Below are 16469 nucleotides of genomic sequence, written 5' to 3' on the forward strand. Positions count from 1 at the left end.
AGTAGCAGGATAGAGAAACAGCACTGAGGCTCGTTCTCCCTCTCACGCAGATGCATGCCAGGGCAACCGACTGGCACGCATTGTGTGAGTACGTGGGTAGGGGTACTTTACTTTACAGGGTCTCTCCATTGCCATCGTGTGTGTGTGTTCCTCTAATGCAGACGCATGCCAGGGCACCCGACTGGTACCACCCAGCCTGTGTGTGTGTTCCGGTACTTTACTTTACAGCTGACTGTGTGCCCCCCTCCACTCAACCTCCATCCCCTCCTGGTCTCTCTGCTATTACCATCTTAAAGACCTATTCTGAACCTTTTATACTGTGTAGTTTTGTGATGATTCAACAGTATCATACTGCTGAGAAAGTGGGTGGTGGGGGTTATTCATCCACAACCATCCATTGGAAAATGCAACACACACAGCTTTTTTATTTCTAGTAGCCAAGGAGCAATTTAGTTTTTTCCCTCTTCCTCCTTTTAGTGCCCCTCTGATGCCTGAATCTCCTCTCAACGCTGAGTTGAAAAAGAAGGGTCCTAAACCTCCCACAAAAACAGGTCAGCAGCAAGTATCAACCCTCCCAGTTTACCCCCCCCCCCCACACACACACAAACACTGGGCTTGCCCCTTCACACATAAACACACTAATGCACACAACCACATGTTATAGCCCACACAGTGTTACCCAAGAACCACTGTTGAATGAATTTGAGTTTGTGGTTCGGTATGGGTCAGAGTGTAGTGCTAGCAACAGCAGGGTTTGTGGGTTAGGTTTCCATTGGGGTCACATATACTAAAATACATGTGTAAAATATGCACTCACTTGGATAAAAGTGTCTACTAAATGGCATATAACAGTATTACTGTAGACATATATATTATTAAAAGGATTTACCGGTCCGTGGTTTTCTTTTATGATTGGCATGTCCACTGCTTAGTTTGGCTACAGGTCACCTCCCTTAAACTATATCATGTTCCATAGTGGGATTCTACATCTATTATTACTAGAGATACTGTAACTTCTTCCCCTGGCTAATTGCAGCCGCATAGACTAGAGCTACTGATCATCATTATCTGAAAATATAGAGGGCAGGGTGGAATTATTACATTATCTACCTCTGCATAACAGATGGGATGGTCAAACTTCTGGACAGGCATGTTTTCTACCTCTGCATATCAGTGGATACCCATGAGACATACATTATTATATTCCTCTCAGTTCCTGTGTATTGAATTTAATTGAATTTAATTGTACAAAAAGGAATATATGTTGTGTGTTCACTGAAATTATACTACCAGTGATGTAGATGTATTATTTAAGAAAAACTTTGATCTCAGTTCCTCAGATTGCACAAACAGAGTTGACTTCATTGATACCATTATCACTTATTATAGATGAGCTTTTAACTTTGTACGACTCAGTTGGTAGAGCATGGCACTTCCACTTCCAGGGTTGTGGGTTCGATTCCCAGGGTCACCCTGTAAGGTTCTGCTTTTCTTTTCTTAGTCAACCTTGTGTTTATTTTCTTTGTGTTCTTGAACGTAGCCCTGTTTCTTTGTTCTGGAGCATAGCTCTGTCTTTCATTTTTGATACCGCCCTGACTGCGTTCAACAACTTGAAACGTCTCTTCACCTCAGCTCCTGTCCTTCACCAACCTGATCCGACCCTTCCTTTCACCCCGGAGGTGGATACCTCCGAAGTAGGAGTAGGAGCCATAGTCTCTCAGCGGGTGGGAACACCTCCCAAATCACACCCCTGTGCCTTCTTCTCCCCCGCTGAGAGGAATTACAATGTGGGAAACAGAGAACTCCTCACCATCAAGCTGGCCCTCGAGGAGTGGCACCACTGGTTGGAGGGCGCACAACATCCCTTTCTCGTCCTAACAGATCATCGTAATCTGGAATATATCAGAGGGGCCAAGAGTTTAAACTACAGACAAGCCCGCTGGGCTCTCTTCTTTACACGCTTCCAATTTCATGTTTATTTCATCCCTGGACTCCCGGATGGCGCAGTGGTCTAAGGCACTGCATTGCAGTGCTAGCTGTGTCACCAGAGATTCTGGGTTCGAGCGCAGGCTCTGTCGCAGCCGGCTGCGACCGGGAGGCTCATGGGGCGGCGCACAATTGGCCCAGCATCGTCCGGGTTGGGGAGGGTTTGGCCGGCAGGGATATCCTTGTCTCATCGCGCACTAGCGACTCCTGTGTCGGGTCGGGGGCAGTACACGCTGACCAGGTGTATGGTGTTTCCTCCGACACATTCGTGCGGCTGGCTTCCGGGTTGGATGTGCATAGTGTCAAGACGCATGGCTCTCGACCTTCGCCTCTCCCGAGTCCGTACGGGAGTTGCGGTGATGAGACAAGCCTGTAACTACTACCAATTGGATACCACAAAATTGGGGAGAAAAAAGGGGTAAAATAATAAAAATATACAATTTAAAACAGTTACATCCCTGGAAAGAAAAACGTAAAAGCTGATCCTCTCTCCCGACAGTTTGACCTTCCGACCAATAACTCAGACCCTACACCCATTCTTCCTTCCTCTTGCATTATGGGACCGGTACAGTGGGAGGTTCACTCTGCCATACAAGAAGCTAACCTAACCTCAGACCCTGCCTAACCTCAGACCCGGCTCCTCCTGAGACACCAGCTGGGAGGAGTTACATACCAGCAGCTGTTAGACTCCAACTGATGCAATGGCGTCACACGTCCTTGGGGTCAGGACATCTGGACATTACACGAACCACCAAACTTCTAGCCCGGAAGTTCTGGTGGTCCTCAATGGCATCCGACGTAAGGGATTACATACTCTCATGTCCTGTCTGCACCCAAACCAAAAGCCCTCGTCATCTCCCTTCCGGGAAGCTTCAACCTTTGCCAATCCTTCACAGACCTTGGTCCCACATAGCAGTAGACTTCATCCCAGACCTTCCCGAATCCTCTGGTAACACCACCATCCTTGTCATAGTAGACTATTTTTCAAAAATGTGTCATCTGGTTCCTCCACCTCATCTACCTAACGCCATGGAATTGGCGTAGTGTATGTTCCAGCAGGTGTTCCGTCTGTATGGGATTCCGGAGTACATCGTCTCTGACCGCAGGCCCCAGTTTGTCTCCCGGGTGTGGCAAGCCTTCTGTGACCGACTGGGGGTCGCCCTCAGCCTCTCCTCCGGGTACCATCCCCAGACCAATGGGCAGACGGAATGCCTGAACCAAGAAATAGGGATGTACCTCCGCCAACAATGTTCTGCCTCTCCACACGACTGGAGTCAGGGTGTATGGCCTGCTTTTCTTTTCTTAGTCAACCTTGTGTTCTTTTTCTTTGTGTTCTGGAACGTAGCCCTGTTTGTTTGTGTTCTGGAACGTAGCGTTGTCTTTCATTTTTGTTCATTGATTTCACCTGTGTTGGTTTCTCACCTGGTCTCATCAGCTCCCTATTTAGTTCAGTTCTTTCTGTTTGTATGGTTGTGAGGTATTTTTAGTTTTTGACAGCCTACCTGTGTTTGACCATTGCCTTAACAAACATCTGCCGCGCTCTGCGAGTGAATCTACACCTTTTCTACCTGAGTATTCATTACATACCCATATGTAAAAATGTAACGATTGCGCTGAGAGTCGGGAAGCAAGTTCAGGGAGTGTTTTAATAATGAAATAAAACAATAAACACAACACAAACAACATGAAAACAGAGTCAATAACACCTGAGGAAAGAACCAAGGGAAGTGACAGATATAGAGAAGATAATCAAGGAGGTGATGGAGTCCAGGTGAGTGTCATGAGGCGAAGGTGCGTGGGACGATGGTGACAGGTGTGCGGGATAATCAGCAGCCTGATGACCTAGAGGCCGGAGAGGGAGTATAAGTGACAAAAAATGTACACATTTATCTGTAAGTTGTTTTGAATAAAAGTGTCTGCTAAATGGCATTTGATATTATTATATTAAAAGCTTATAGTACTGTAGATGGATAGGTTCTAGACTCTCTAGACCTGATGTGTCAAACTTATTCCACAGAGGGCAGAGTCTCTGCAGGTTTCCACTCCTCCTTTGTACTTGATTGATGAATTATGGTCACTAATTAGTACAGATCTCCCTTCACCTGGTTGTCTAGGTCCTGCAGACACTAGGCCCTCCATGGAATGAGTTTGACACCCCTGACACCCATGCTCTAAACAAACAGTGTTGCCTCCCACAATGTAATCAATAGGTGGTGAGGTCATGCCTTATTCAGTAGATACAGTGGGGCCATGTCCTGTTCAGTAGATACAGTGAGGCCATGTCTTGTTCAGTAGATACAGTGAGGCCATGTCCTGTTCAGTAGATACAGTGAGGCCATGTCCTGTTCAGTAGATACAGTGAGGCCATGTCCTGTTCAGTAGATGCAGTGAGGCCATGTCCTGTTCAGTAGATACAGTGAGGCCATGTCTTGTTCAGTAGATGCAGTGAGGCCATGTCTTGTTCAGTAGATACAGTGAGGCTATGTCTTGTTCAGTAGATACAGTGAGGCCATGTCTTGTTCAGTAGATACAGTGAGGCCATGTCTTGTTCAGTAGATACAGTGAGGCCATGTCTTGTTCAGTAGATACAGTGAGGCCATGTCTTGTTCAGTAGATACAGTGAGGCCATTTCTTGTTCAGTAGATACAGTGAGGCCATGTCTTGTTCAGTAGATACAGTGAGGTCATGTCTTGTTCAGTAGATACAGTGAGGTCATGTCTTGTTCAGTAGATACAGTGAGGTCGTGTCTTGTTCAGTAGATAAAGTGAGGCAGTGTCTTGTTCAATAGATACAGTGAGGTCATGTCTTGTTCAGTAGATACAGTGAGGCCATGTCTTGTTCAGTAGATACAGTGAGGCCATGTCTTGTTCAGTAGATACAGTGAGGCCATGTCTTGTTCAGTAGATACAGTGAGGTCATGTCTTGTTCAGTAGATACAGTGAGGTCGTGTCTTGTTCAGTAGATAAAGTGAGGTCGTGTCTTGTTCAGTAGATAAAGTGAGGTCGTGTCTTGTTCAGTAGATAAAGTGAGGTCGTGTCTTGTTCAGTAGATAAAGTGAGGTCTTGTTTAGTAGATACAGTGAGATCATGTCTTGTTCAGTAGATAAAGTGACAGATCTGTGGTGTATAATTAGACCCTGGAAGCTCTGGCTCTACTCTGTTGGAGACAGTAGCACAGACTGTTTTACACACTGCCACTACAGACAGTTAGTTCCACACACACACACACACACAGAGAGAGACTGATTTACACACTGCCATTACACACAGTGCTAACAGAAATCTACTGTTAAAGAACATGGCTCCCCAGAGTGTGTGTGTGTGTGGGGCTCGGTCTACACCGTGCTCAACCCTAGTAGAAAACTTTCCTAGGCTTCCCGTAATTCATGGCCATTTGCTGTTTTGATTATACACATACTATATATACCATGGAGAATACAAACACAAGGAGTTTGCGGTGAATACACGCAGGCAGGCACGCATGCTTGCATGAAGGCAGGCAGGCAGGCACTTAGGTAGGCAGGCAGGCACTTAGGTAGACAGGCACGCAGGCAGGCAGGCACTTAGGTAGACAGGCACGCAGGCAGGCACTTAGGTAGACAGGCACGCAGGCATGTAGGCTATGATGCTGCCATTTTCCTCTGGATTCCCAGTCTAATGGGGAGGACGTGTGGAACACTGTTTCACGCCACACACACACGTACTGTTTCGGTTAATGGGGAGGACGTGTGGAACACTGTTTCACGCCACACACACGTACTGTTTCGGTTAATGGGGAGGACGTGTGGAACACTGTTTCACGCCACACACATGTACTGTTTCGGTTAATGGGGAGGACGTGTGGAACACTGTTTCACGCCACACACACGTACTGTTTCGGTTAATAGGGAGGACGTGTGGAACACTGTTTCACGCCACACACACACGTACTGTTTCGGTTAATGGGGAGGACGTGTGGAACACTGTTTCACGCCACACACACGTACTGTTTCGGTTAATGGGGAGGACGTGTGGAACACTGTTTCACGCCACACACATGTACTGTTTCGGTTAATGGGGAGGACGTGTGGAACACTGTTTCACGCCACACACACGTACTGTTTCGGTTAATAGGGAGGACGTGTGGAACACTGTTTCACGCCACACACACGTACTGTTTCGGTTAATAGGGAGGACGTGTGGAACACTGTTTCACGCCACACACACGTACTGTTTCGGTTAATGGGGAGGACGTGTAGAACACTGTTTCACTCCATCTTTGGCATGTCAGTGAGAACCCTCCATGTTCGGCCCAGACGGGATTAAAAACAACTAAAAATATATTTTCTTGTTAGAGAGAGAGAGAGTTTATCAAAATAGATGGACATCATGACTGCACCTTCTTGATTTAAATGATCCTCAAGTTGTTTTGCAAAACGAGGCCACAAATCAATGACTTTCCCTGACACTTGTGTTATTGTTATATAATAGTTACAAATGTTTTGAGGATTCTTTGAAACCACTATACAGTTTCTGATTTGTATCCTGTCCTGTGTGACATCTTCCACTCACTATACAGTTTCTGATTTGTATCCTGTCCTGTGTGACAACTTCCACTCACTATAAAGTTTCTGATTTGTATCCTGTCCTGTGTGACAACATCTTCCACTCATGGTTCCTCTCCTGCCAGTGAGGTCAGAGGAGGTGTTTGTTGCTCCACTGCCTTCCTATAGATTCCATACAGAACTTTGCAGGTAGGCTGTAGCTTATGGACTAATGCTGCACCAGGACCTGTGCTCACTGCTTAGGGACACAGTCCAAGGGGACACTGTTCAGAGTTACCACACTGAGAGATATGGGAGAGTAGACCAGAGAGAGGAAAGTGATAGAGGAGGAGAAAGGAAAGTGATAGAGAGAGAGAGAGGAGAGAGGAAAGTGATAGAGGAGAGAGGAAAGTGATAGAGAGAGGAGAGAGGAAAGTGATAGAGAGGAAAGTGATAGAGGGGGAGAAAGGAGAGGAGAGATGAAAAAGAGCAAAAGGTTATGAGAGTGAATGAATGGTGATGAGGCCTCTCTCCAGGCCCTTCCTGGTGTGTGTGTGTGTGGAGACAGGAGGAAGTGTACCAACGTGCTGTCTGTCTGACTGGGGCATCAGTAGACAGACAGGACAGCAGCAGAGGAATGTGTTATTCTGCCCCTCAGCTGGCGAGCTGTGTACTGTGGTCGGTTCCAGTCAGTCAATCGGTCTGTGTACTGTGTTGCAGACAGAGAGACCAAAGGACGAATAGACAGACGGGCAGACATACAGACATACATACAGAAGGACAGACAGACCAATGTACATACAGAAAGGTAGGTAGACAGGCAGGAATGAAGGCAGGCAGACAGATAGATAGATGGGCAGACAGACACATGGATGGATGGGAAGACTGACAGACAGTAAGGCAGACATGCAGGCAGGCAGGGAGCTATTCAGGCAGGTAGGTAGACATTCAGGCAGGTAGACATGCAGGCAGGCACTTACTTGTCTTTCACGTTCAGCTAGTGTTCTTCATACTAGGAGAGAACAGTAAAACAGGCAAAATGTCAGTACAGGGACAAATCACAGATTATTATAAAGGGAAAGTCAGCCACGTTGCGGACAGTGACGCCTTGCTCCTGGACAAGCTAAACACCTTCTTCGCTCACCTTGAGGAAAACACAGCCACGCCAACGTGGGCCACTGCCTCTCACGGGGACTGTGAGCTCTTGTTCTCCGTGGTCGACGTGAGTTAGAAATTTAAGCGTTTTAGCCCTCGCAAGGCTGCCGGTCCAGACGGAATCCCTAGCCAAGTCCTCAGAGCATGCGCAGACCAGCTGTCTGGAGTGTTTGCGGACATATTCAATCTCTCCCTGTCCCAGTCTGTTGTCTCCACTTGCTTCAAGGTGTCTACCATTGTTCCTGTACCCAAGAAAGTAAAGGTAACTGAATTTAAAGATGATCGCCGCATAGCACTCACTTCTGTCGTCATGAAGTGCTTTGAGACGTTAGTTTTCATATCAACTCCACCCTACCCGACACCCTAGATCCACTCCAGTTTGCATACTGCTCCAACAGATCCTGATGCAAATGCCATCGCAATGCACACTGCCCTCCCCCATCTGGACAAGAGGAATACCTACAGTTGAAGTCGGAAGTTCATGTACACTTAGGTTCAAATTTGTTTTTCAACCACTCCACAAATGTATTGTTAACAATCTATAGTTTTGGCAAGTCTGTTAGGACATATACTTTGTGCATGTCACAAGTAATTTTTCCGAAGGATTATTTAACTTATAATTCACTATATCACTATTCCAGTGGGTCAGAGGTTTACATACACTAACTTTACTGTGCCTTTAAACAGCTTGGAAAATTCCAGAAAATTATGTCATGGCTTTAGAAGCTTCTGATAGGCTAATTGACATAACATGTATTTCAAGGCCTACCTTCAAACTCAGTGCCTCTTTGCTTGACATCATGGGAAAATCAAAAGAAATCAGCCAAGACCTTAGAAAAAAAATTGTACACCTCCAAAAGTCTGGTTCATCCTTGGGAGCAATGAAGGTACCACGTTCATCTGTACAAACAATAGTACGCAAGTATAAACACCATGGGACCACACAGCCGTCATACCGCTCAGGAAGGAGACGCGCTCTGTCTCCTAGAGATGAATGTACTTTGTTGCGAAAAGTGCAACTCAATCCCAGAACAACAGCAAAGGACCTTGTGAAGATGCTGGAGGAAACAGGTACAAAAGTATCTATATCCACAGTAAAACAAGTCCTATATCGACATAACCTGGAAGGCCGCTCAGCAAGGAAGAAACCACTGCTCCAAAACCGCCATAAAAAAGCCTGCACATGGGGACAAAGATCATACTTTTTGGAGAAATGTCCTCTTGTCTGATGAAACAAAAATACAACTGTTTGGCCATAATGATCATCGTTATGTTTGGAGGAAAAAGGGGGAGGCTTGCAAGCCGAAGAACAACATCCCAACCATGAAGCACAGGGGTGGCAGCATCATGTTGTGGGGGTGATTTGCTGCAAGAGGGTCTGGTGCACTTAACAAAATCAATGGCATCATGAGGCATCAAAATTATATGGATATATTTAAGCACCATCTCAAGACATCAGTCAGGAAGTTAAAGCTTGTTCGCAAATTGGTCTTCCAAATGGACAATGACCCCAAGCATACTTCCAAAGTTGTGGCAAAATGGCATAAGGACAACAAAGTCAAGATATTAGAGTGGCCATCGCAACACCCTGACCTCAATCCCATAGAACATTCGTGGGCAGAACTGAAAAGGCGTGTGCGAGCAAGGAGGCCTACAAACTTGACTCATTTTCACCAGCTCTGTCAGGAGGAATGTGCCAAAATTCACCCAACTTATTATGGGAAGCTTGTGGAAGGCTACCCGAAACGTTTGACCCAAGTTAAACTTCGTATGGCTTATATCCCGCTATCGGGATCGATATGACAACAGCCAGTGAAAGTGCAGGGCGCCAAATTCAAAACAACAGAAATCTCATAATTAAAATTCCTCAAACATAGAAGTATTTTACACCATTTTAAAGGTACACTTGTTGTTAATCCATCCACAGTGTCCGATTTCAAAAAGGCTTTACGACGAAAGCACACCAAACGATTATGTTAGGTCTGCTCCTAGTCACAGAAAAACAGAGCCATTTTTCCAGCCAAAGAGAGGAGTCAGAAAAAGCAGAAATAGTGATAAAATGAATCACTAACCTTTGATGTTGGTGGTCTTCACCCGATGACACTCATAGGGCTTCATGTTACACAATACATGTATGTTTTGTTCGATAAAGTTCATATTTACATCCAAAAATCTCAGTTTACATTCGTGTGTTACGTTCAGTAATGTTTTGCTTCCAAAACATCCAGTGATTTTGCAGAGAGCCACATCAATTTACAGAAATACTCATAATAAACATTGATAAAAGTTACAACTGTTATGCATGGAACTTTAGATAAACTTCTCCTTTATGCAACCGCTGTGTCAGATTTCAAAAAAGCTTTACCGAAAAAGCACACCATGCAATAATCTGAGTACAGCGCTTAGACAACAAAACAAGCCATACAGATATCCGCTATGTTGTGGTGTCAAAAGAAGTCAGAAACAGCATAATAAATATTCACTTACCTTTGATGATCTTCATCAGAATGCACTCCTAGGAATCCCAGATCCACAATAAATGTTTGATTTGTTTGATAAAGTCTATAATTTATGTCCAATCTCACGACGCGCGGGCAAGTCCAGGCGAAGAAATAGAAATATGTCAAACGACGTATATAATCAATCTTTAGGATGTTTTTATCATAAATCTTCAATAATGTTCCACCGGAGAATTCCTTTGTCTGTAGAAATGCAATGGAACGCAAGCTAACTCTCACGTGAGCATGCGTGATCAGCTCATGCCACTCTGGCAGACCTCTGACTCATTCAGCGCTTATTCCCCCCTGCTTCACAGTAGAAGCATCAAACAAGGTTCTAAAGACTGTTGACATCTAGTGGAAGCCTTAGGAAGTGCAATGACCCCATAGACACGGTATATTCGATAGGCGATGACTTGAAAAACTACAAACCTCAGATTTCCCACTTCCTGGTTGGATTTCTTCTCATGTTTTTGCCTGCCATATGAGTTTTGTTATACTCACAGACATCATTCAAACAGTTTTAGAAACTTCAGAGTGTTTTCTATCCAAATATACTAATGCTTTGCATATATTAGTAACTGGGCCTGAGTAGCAGGCAGTTTACTCTGGGCACCTTATTCATCCAAGCTACTCAATACTGCCCCCAGCCATAAGAAGTTAAACCATTTAAAGGCAATGCTACCAAATATGAATTGAGTGTATGTAAACTTATGACCCACTGGGAATGTGATGAAAGAAATTAAAGCTGAAATAAATAATTCTCTCTTTTCACATTCTTAAAATAAAGTGGTGTTCCTAACTGTCCTAAAACTGAATTTTTACTAGGATTAAATGTCAGGATTAGTGAAAAACAGGGTTTAAATGTATTTGGCAAAGGTGTATGTAAACTTCCAACTTCAACTGTATGTAAGAATGCTGTTCATCGACTACAGCTCAGACTTCAACACCATAGTGCCCTCCAAGCTCATCACTAAGCTCGGAGCCCTTGGTCTGAACCCCGCCCTGTGCAATTTGGTCCTGGATATCTGACAGGCCGACCCCAGGTGGTGAAGGTAGGTAACAACACCTCCCCTATGCTGATACTCAACACAGGAGCCCCACAACGGTGCGTGCTCGGCCCCCTCCTGTACTCCTTCTTCACCCATGACTGCGTGGGTACACACATCTCCAACTTAATCATCAAGTTTGCAGACGACACAACAGTGTTAGGCCTGATTACCAACAATGACAAGACAGCCTACAGGGAGGAGGTGAGGGCCCTTGCGGAGTGGTGCCAGGAACATAACCTCTCTCTCAACGTCAACAACATGAAGGAGCTGATTGTGGACTTCAGGAGACAGCAGAGAGAGCACACCCCCATCCACATCAACTGGGAGAGGGTGAAAAGATGCAAGTTCCTCTGCGTGCACCACTGACCACTGACAACCTGAAATGGTCAATCCACACAACTTCTCTTCAATCTCAGGAGGCTGAAGAAATTTGGCTTGCAAAATTCTACAGATGCACAATTGAGAGCATCCTGTCGGGCTGTATCCCCGCCTGGTATGGCAATTGCACCATCTGCAACCACAGGGCTCTCCAGAGGGTGGTGCAGTCAGCCAACCTTGTCACCAGGGGCACACTGCAGCACCCTGTGTCACAGGAAAGCAAAGAAGATCAGCCACCCAAGCCACGGCCTGTTCACTCTGCTACAATCTAGAAGGTGGAGACCTGTGCATCAAAGCTGAGACCGAAAAACCGCTTCTATCTCCAGGCCTTCAGATTGTTAAATAGTCACCACTAGCCGGACTCCGCCCAGTACCCTGCCTTGAACTTAGTCACTGTTACTAGCCAGCAACCATCCGGTACTCTACCCTGCACCTTATAGACTGCTGCACTATGTACATAGTCATTGAACACTGGTCAATAATGTTTACATACTGTTTTACCCACTTCATATGTACTGTATATACTGTATTCTAGTCCAGGCTCATCCTATACAACTCTGTGTACACCTTTTTTTTCATGTACTGTCCATACAGTGTATACACACCATCAGATGCATATATATTTATATTGCTGACTTTGACATTGCTCGTTCAGATATTTCTTAATTTCTTTCTTTTTATTTTGGGGATTGTGTGTATTGTTAAGTATTACTGCACTGTTGGCGCTAGCAACATAAGCATTTGCTGCACCTGCGATAATATTGGCAAAATATGTGTACGCAACCAATACAATTTTATTTCTTAGATCGCCACACCGGAATACAGTACCCCCTTATATTGTGGACTCGCTCCAGCCTCCAGTCTCAATGCAGCCACACAGTCACACAGAGGCAGGCTTATGTTACGGAATAGGCACACTGCACTGCTACCTACCATTTTTACAATACTTAGAGGCTTGAATTGTACTCAATGCTTTTTCTTGTCCAGAGTAGGGTTGCAAAGGGAGGGTATATTATTGGACACTTTCTAAGTTTACCAATAAACTACCAGAATTCTGGTAACTTTCAAGGAATATATTGTGGCCTTTTGGGGTATTTAAGATAATTGCAGGTGTCTAATTGTCTTTGGCCCTCTGTGTGGCCTTATCATATGTAAAATATATTTATAAAATCAAGTATGATTTTTTAATAAAAAATGTAATGACAAAGCTGTAAGACATTACCTAAATATAAACCGTCAACTTGGTGAATACCGTTGGTGTTTAATATGAGGTGTTCAGCATGAAATATCCTTTATACTTATTATTTTATGTATTCATTGTAAATGTTTTGTTGTCAAACTGGTGGCAGTTGTGAAAAAAGACAACAGTTGGAAGAGTTGCAGAGTTCATTGAAAATAATGCCGTTGTTGATTAGATGTTTTTCCATGAACCTGTTAGGCTAGCTTTGCAACCTTAGTCCAGAGTTACAGTTTGCACTGTTAGGCCTTCCCTAGTTACCTTATGGCAATTATGGCAAAAGCAGCGCGGTGCAGTTCAGCTCTTATTTCATGGAAGGGTGTCACTTTTTACAAAGACTGTTTTAACATTCATAAAACTGCCTTCTAGTTTTAGTTAAGAACAAAGGACTTTGTTAAAACAGTAAAACAATCAAAGTATGCTCCAGAAAACACAAAATAACCATCTCTCCTTTTTCAAATGTAACGTGTAACCTTATTATAGCTTCTCTTAGTTACGAGGCTATTTGACTTTTCCTTATTTTGCCTGCGGACGACAGGATGACAGGATACGTTTTTTTGGGAAAACCACACACATGTTTTAATGGCTGTGGAAAAAGTGAGCTCACTCCACTCCAGAGAAGTGAAGGTTCTGACAGCGAGGAGAGGAGCAATGGGCTACGTCCCACAGACACACACACACACACCATCATTCCCTCCCTTAGTCCACGAGGACAGAGACAGAGACATCTGTAGGATCCTAATGATGATCATACGAGGTAGAATATAACTACTTCATACTGTTGGTGCATGACAGGTACATATAAATCTCTGCGTATCCTATCAATGACTACATGTCTTATCTCTCTCCCTCTCTGGCTCAGGGAAACGTGGTGTGAAGGAGCAGCCTCTAGTTTTCCACACACAGGTCAAGTCATCAGGATACACACAATGTCCCCGGTAGGTTGTGCATGTGTGTGTGAGAGGGGAGTCCAACGGTTGAGGAATTGTTCCACCAGCAAGACTTTCTCTCCTTTTCTACATATTGGAATAGCACGTTACACATCAGCGAGCTATAATGAGACAAGGAAATAAGTCACAGAGAAAATACACACAAAAACCTTACAATATTTAAACAGCCTTCATATTAGATGAATTATGTTTTTGTTACATTTCTTTCTGTCTTTTTACATAGGTGTTAACTAAGACTGTTATTTTTCTAAATGTTAAGTATATGCAGATTATATTTTTGGTCCTGGGGTGTGTAGTTTCTGTTCACTGTTTTAGTTTCCAGTCCAAGTCTTGCGCTTAATTTATTATTTGGTCATATTTTATGTGGAAAGTTTTTAAAAATAAAATGCTCTTCCCTCATGTTTTCTTGCACAGGGGCAGACTGGGACCAGAAATCGGCCCTTGCTTTTGTAATACACCAGTAACTTTTTTTCTTTGAGGCCCCACCCCCATTATTAGCCAAATAATTATCATTTTGCGTAAAGAAAACAAGTTAGACAGGCCCACTGGGCTAAAAATTCATGGGCAAATGCCAGATGGCCAGTCTGCCCCTGTTCTTGCATCAATATTAAGGCTGATGTGTTAGGGTTCAGGGTTCAGGGTTCAGGGTTACATTTATATTATGCTGTTAATAAAATGTCATTTTATATAAATATGTTTGCTTTTCAGAATGACAATGTTCTCACCCAAGACCAATGTTCAGAAGAAGACCCCAGGACCTACAAAGACCAACAAGAAGATGTAAGCAGACCACCATGTCCAGATATATTTAGGGCTGGTTTCTCAGACAGATACAGTACAAAGCTTAGACCTGGACTAAAAGGTAGTTTAATGGAAAATCTTCAATGAAGATGCATTTTAGACCATTAGTTGGATTAGTCTTAGTCTGGGAATCCGGACCTTTGTTTTGTACAACATTCTTGATGTTTTTTCCATATGAATATCAACATAATTCTGCTTTATTTTAGAGGATGTCTCGTTAGTGAATACCCAGGAGACACTGCAGCACCCAGTGTCCCACACACTAACCTCAGCACAGTCAAAACCCCTACACCAGTTTGCTGTACCCAATACTCAGGTAACTCTCTCTCTCTTTCTTTTTATCCTCTTTTTATCATACTTTCATATGTTCCTTCTTTGCTTTACCAAGAATCATAAGAATCATTAGAATCATACAAGCTAATATATATATATATATATATATTTATTTTTCTTGTTGTATTTTTTTTGTCCTCTCTGCCCAGGAGATGGAAAGCAGATTCTGTGTGGTCTGGGAGACGGATCTGTATTGTTGTACAAGTCCTCCCTCACTGGCACTCCAGCTGTTTACACAGGTAGTGGGGCAAGAAAACACACACACACACACACACACACACACACACACACACACACACACACACACACACACACACACACACACACACACACACACACACACACACACACACACACACACACACACACACACACACACACACACACACACACACACACACACACACACACACACACACACACACACACACACACACACACAGATTAGAAACCTCTCAAATTCTGTTTATTTTACCTCAAGACTGTTTTGGTCCACGGTTCCCTTTTCTTCCCTGTTCCCTCCTTTTCACTCTCCTTTAAAATAAGTCTCAGTGAAAAAGCAAAGCAGTCGAAACCTTAAAACCCAAAGAACAGGATGGAGTGGGGGGTTGATGACTATTTGTTTTATTATTTATTGAACCACATTTTCTGTTTATCTATCTCACCTGTCAATCATGTTGAGAATGATGTTCTAGCTCTGAGGTGAATCAAGGCAACTGTGGAGAGGATTGTTTTTCTTTTTCTCCTACATTATTACTGAGGGTGAAACTTAGTTACTATATGGCTGAAAAATAAAGAGAGGAACTGAGCTTATAACCCTGTTTTTATAAGCCTAGTGGAATACAGACTAAATCACTACCTAGCTTATTTTCACACTGTTCTCAGCCCAAGCTATCCAAGACCCAAAGTGTCCCCTAACCGTGATGGTAATAGTAACCTGCACCAGAGTCACATTCACTTTGGAATCTTACAGGATTTTTTTGCCTTTAAAGCCTGTATGCTAGGAGTGTTGCTGGCCTTTGTCTTAATGCTTCATTACTGTTTTCATATAAAGTGTGAATGAAGTGAATACTCTTCAGAATGCTATTTAAACTCAACTATTATCTGATATTTTCTTTACTGTTCATACAGGGTAGCCTTAGCCTATGATGATTTACTTATTTCATCTGGGATCGTAAATGATACTGGAAACAGGTCCAGAGGCTCAAGATAAAAGGCTTCAGGAGAAGATCCAAACATCCACCCATATCCTCTAACATCTAGATAAAAAATATATATATACTGGTGAAGCATTATCTGGTTCTCTGCCACGGCGTGAGCATGAGTAAGGTGTTTGGTTAACATTGTCTTTTACATTCTCCTGAGAAAGAGTAGGACTTATTGATGGTTTGGAGGGAGAAAGCTGTGTTCTGCTCTCCTCCGCAGATGGGCAATACAACAACATGTCTTCCTAACTGCTTCTGGAGCTAATTTAAGATATTGCTCAACATCTGCACTCCAGCTCACCCACAGTCTCCCTCCCTCCCTCCCTCCCTCCCTCCCTCCCTCCCTCCCTCC

General features: G+C 43.8%; 1 protein-coding gene across 1 annotated transcript in view; it reads left to right on the top strand.

Moving 5' to 3' along the window:
• The window catches only part of wdr27 (WD repeat domain 27), a 159978-nt gene that overhangs the window by 21260 nt on the left and 122249 nt on the right, over positions 1–16469 (top strand). Inside the window, exons 12-16 of the mRNA XM_031804757.1 lie at positions 478–551; positions 13691–13766; positions 14487–14558; positions 14786–14895; positions 15062–15151. Of these exons, the coding sequence (XP_031660617.1) occupies positions 478–551; positions 13691–13766; positions 14487–14558; positions 14786–14895; positions 15062–15151 (422 nt within the window). The remainder of the gene's footprint in view (positions 1–477; positions 552–13690; positions 13767–14486; positions 14559–14785; positions 14896–15061; positions 15152–16469) is intronic.

The sequence above is a fragment of the Oncorhynchus kisutch genome, linkage group LG25 (assembly GCF_002021735.2).
Source record: "Oncorhynchus kisutch isolate 150728-3 linkage group LG25, Okis_V2, whole genome shotgun sequence".
Taxonomy (NCBI): Eukaryota; Metazoa; Chordata; class Actinopteri; order Salmoniformes; family Salmonidae; genus Oncorhynchus; species Oncorhynchus kisutch.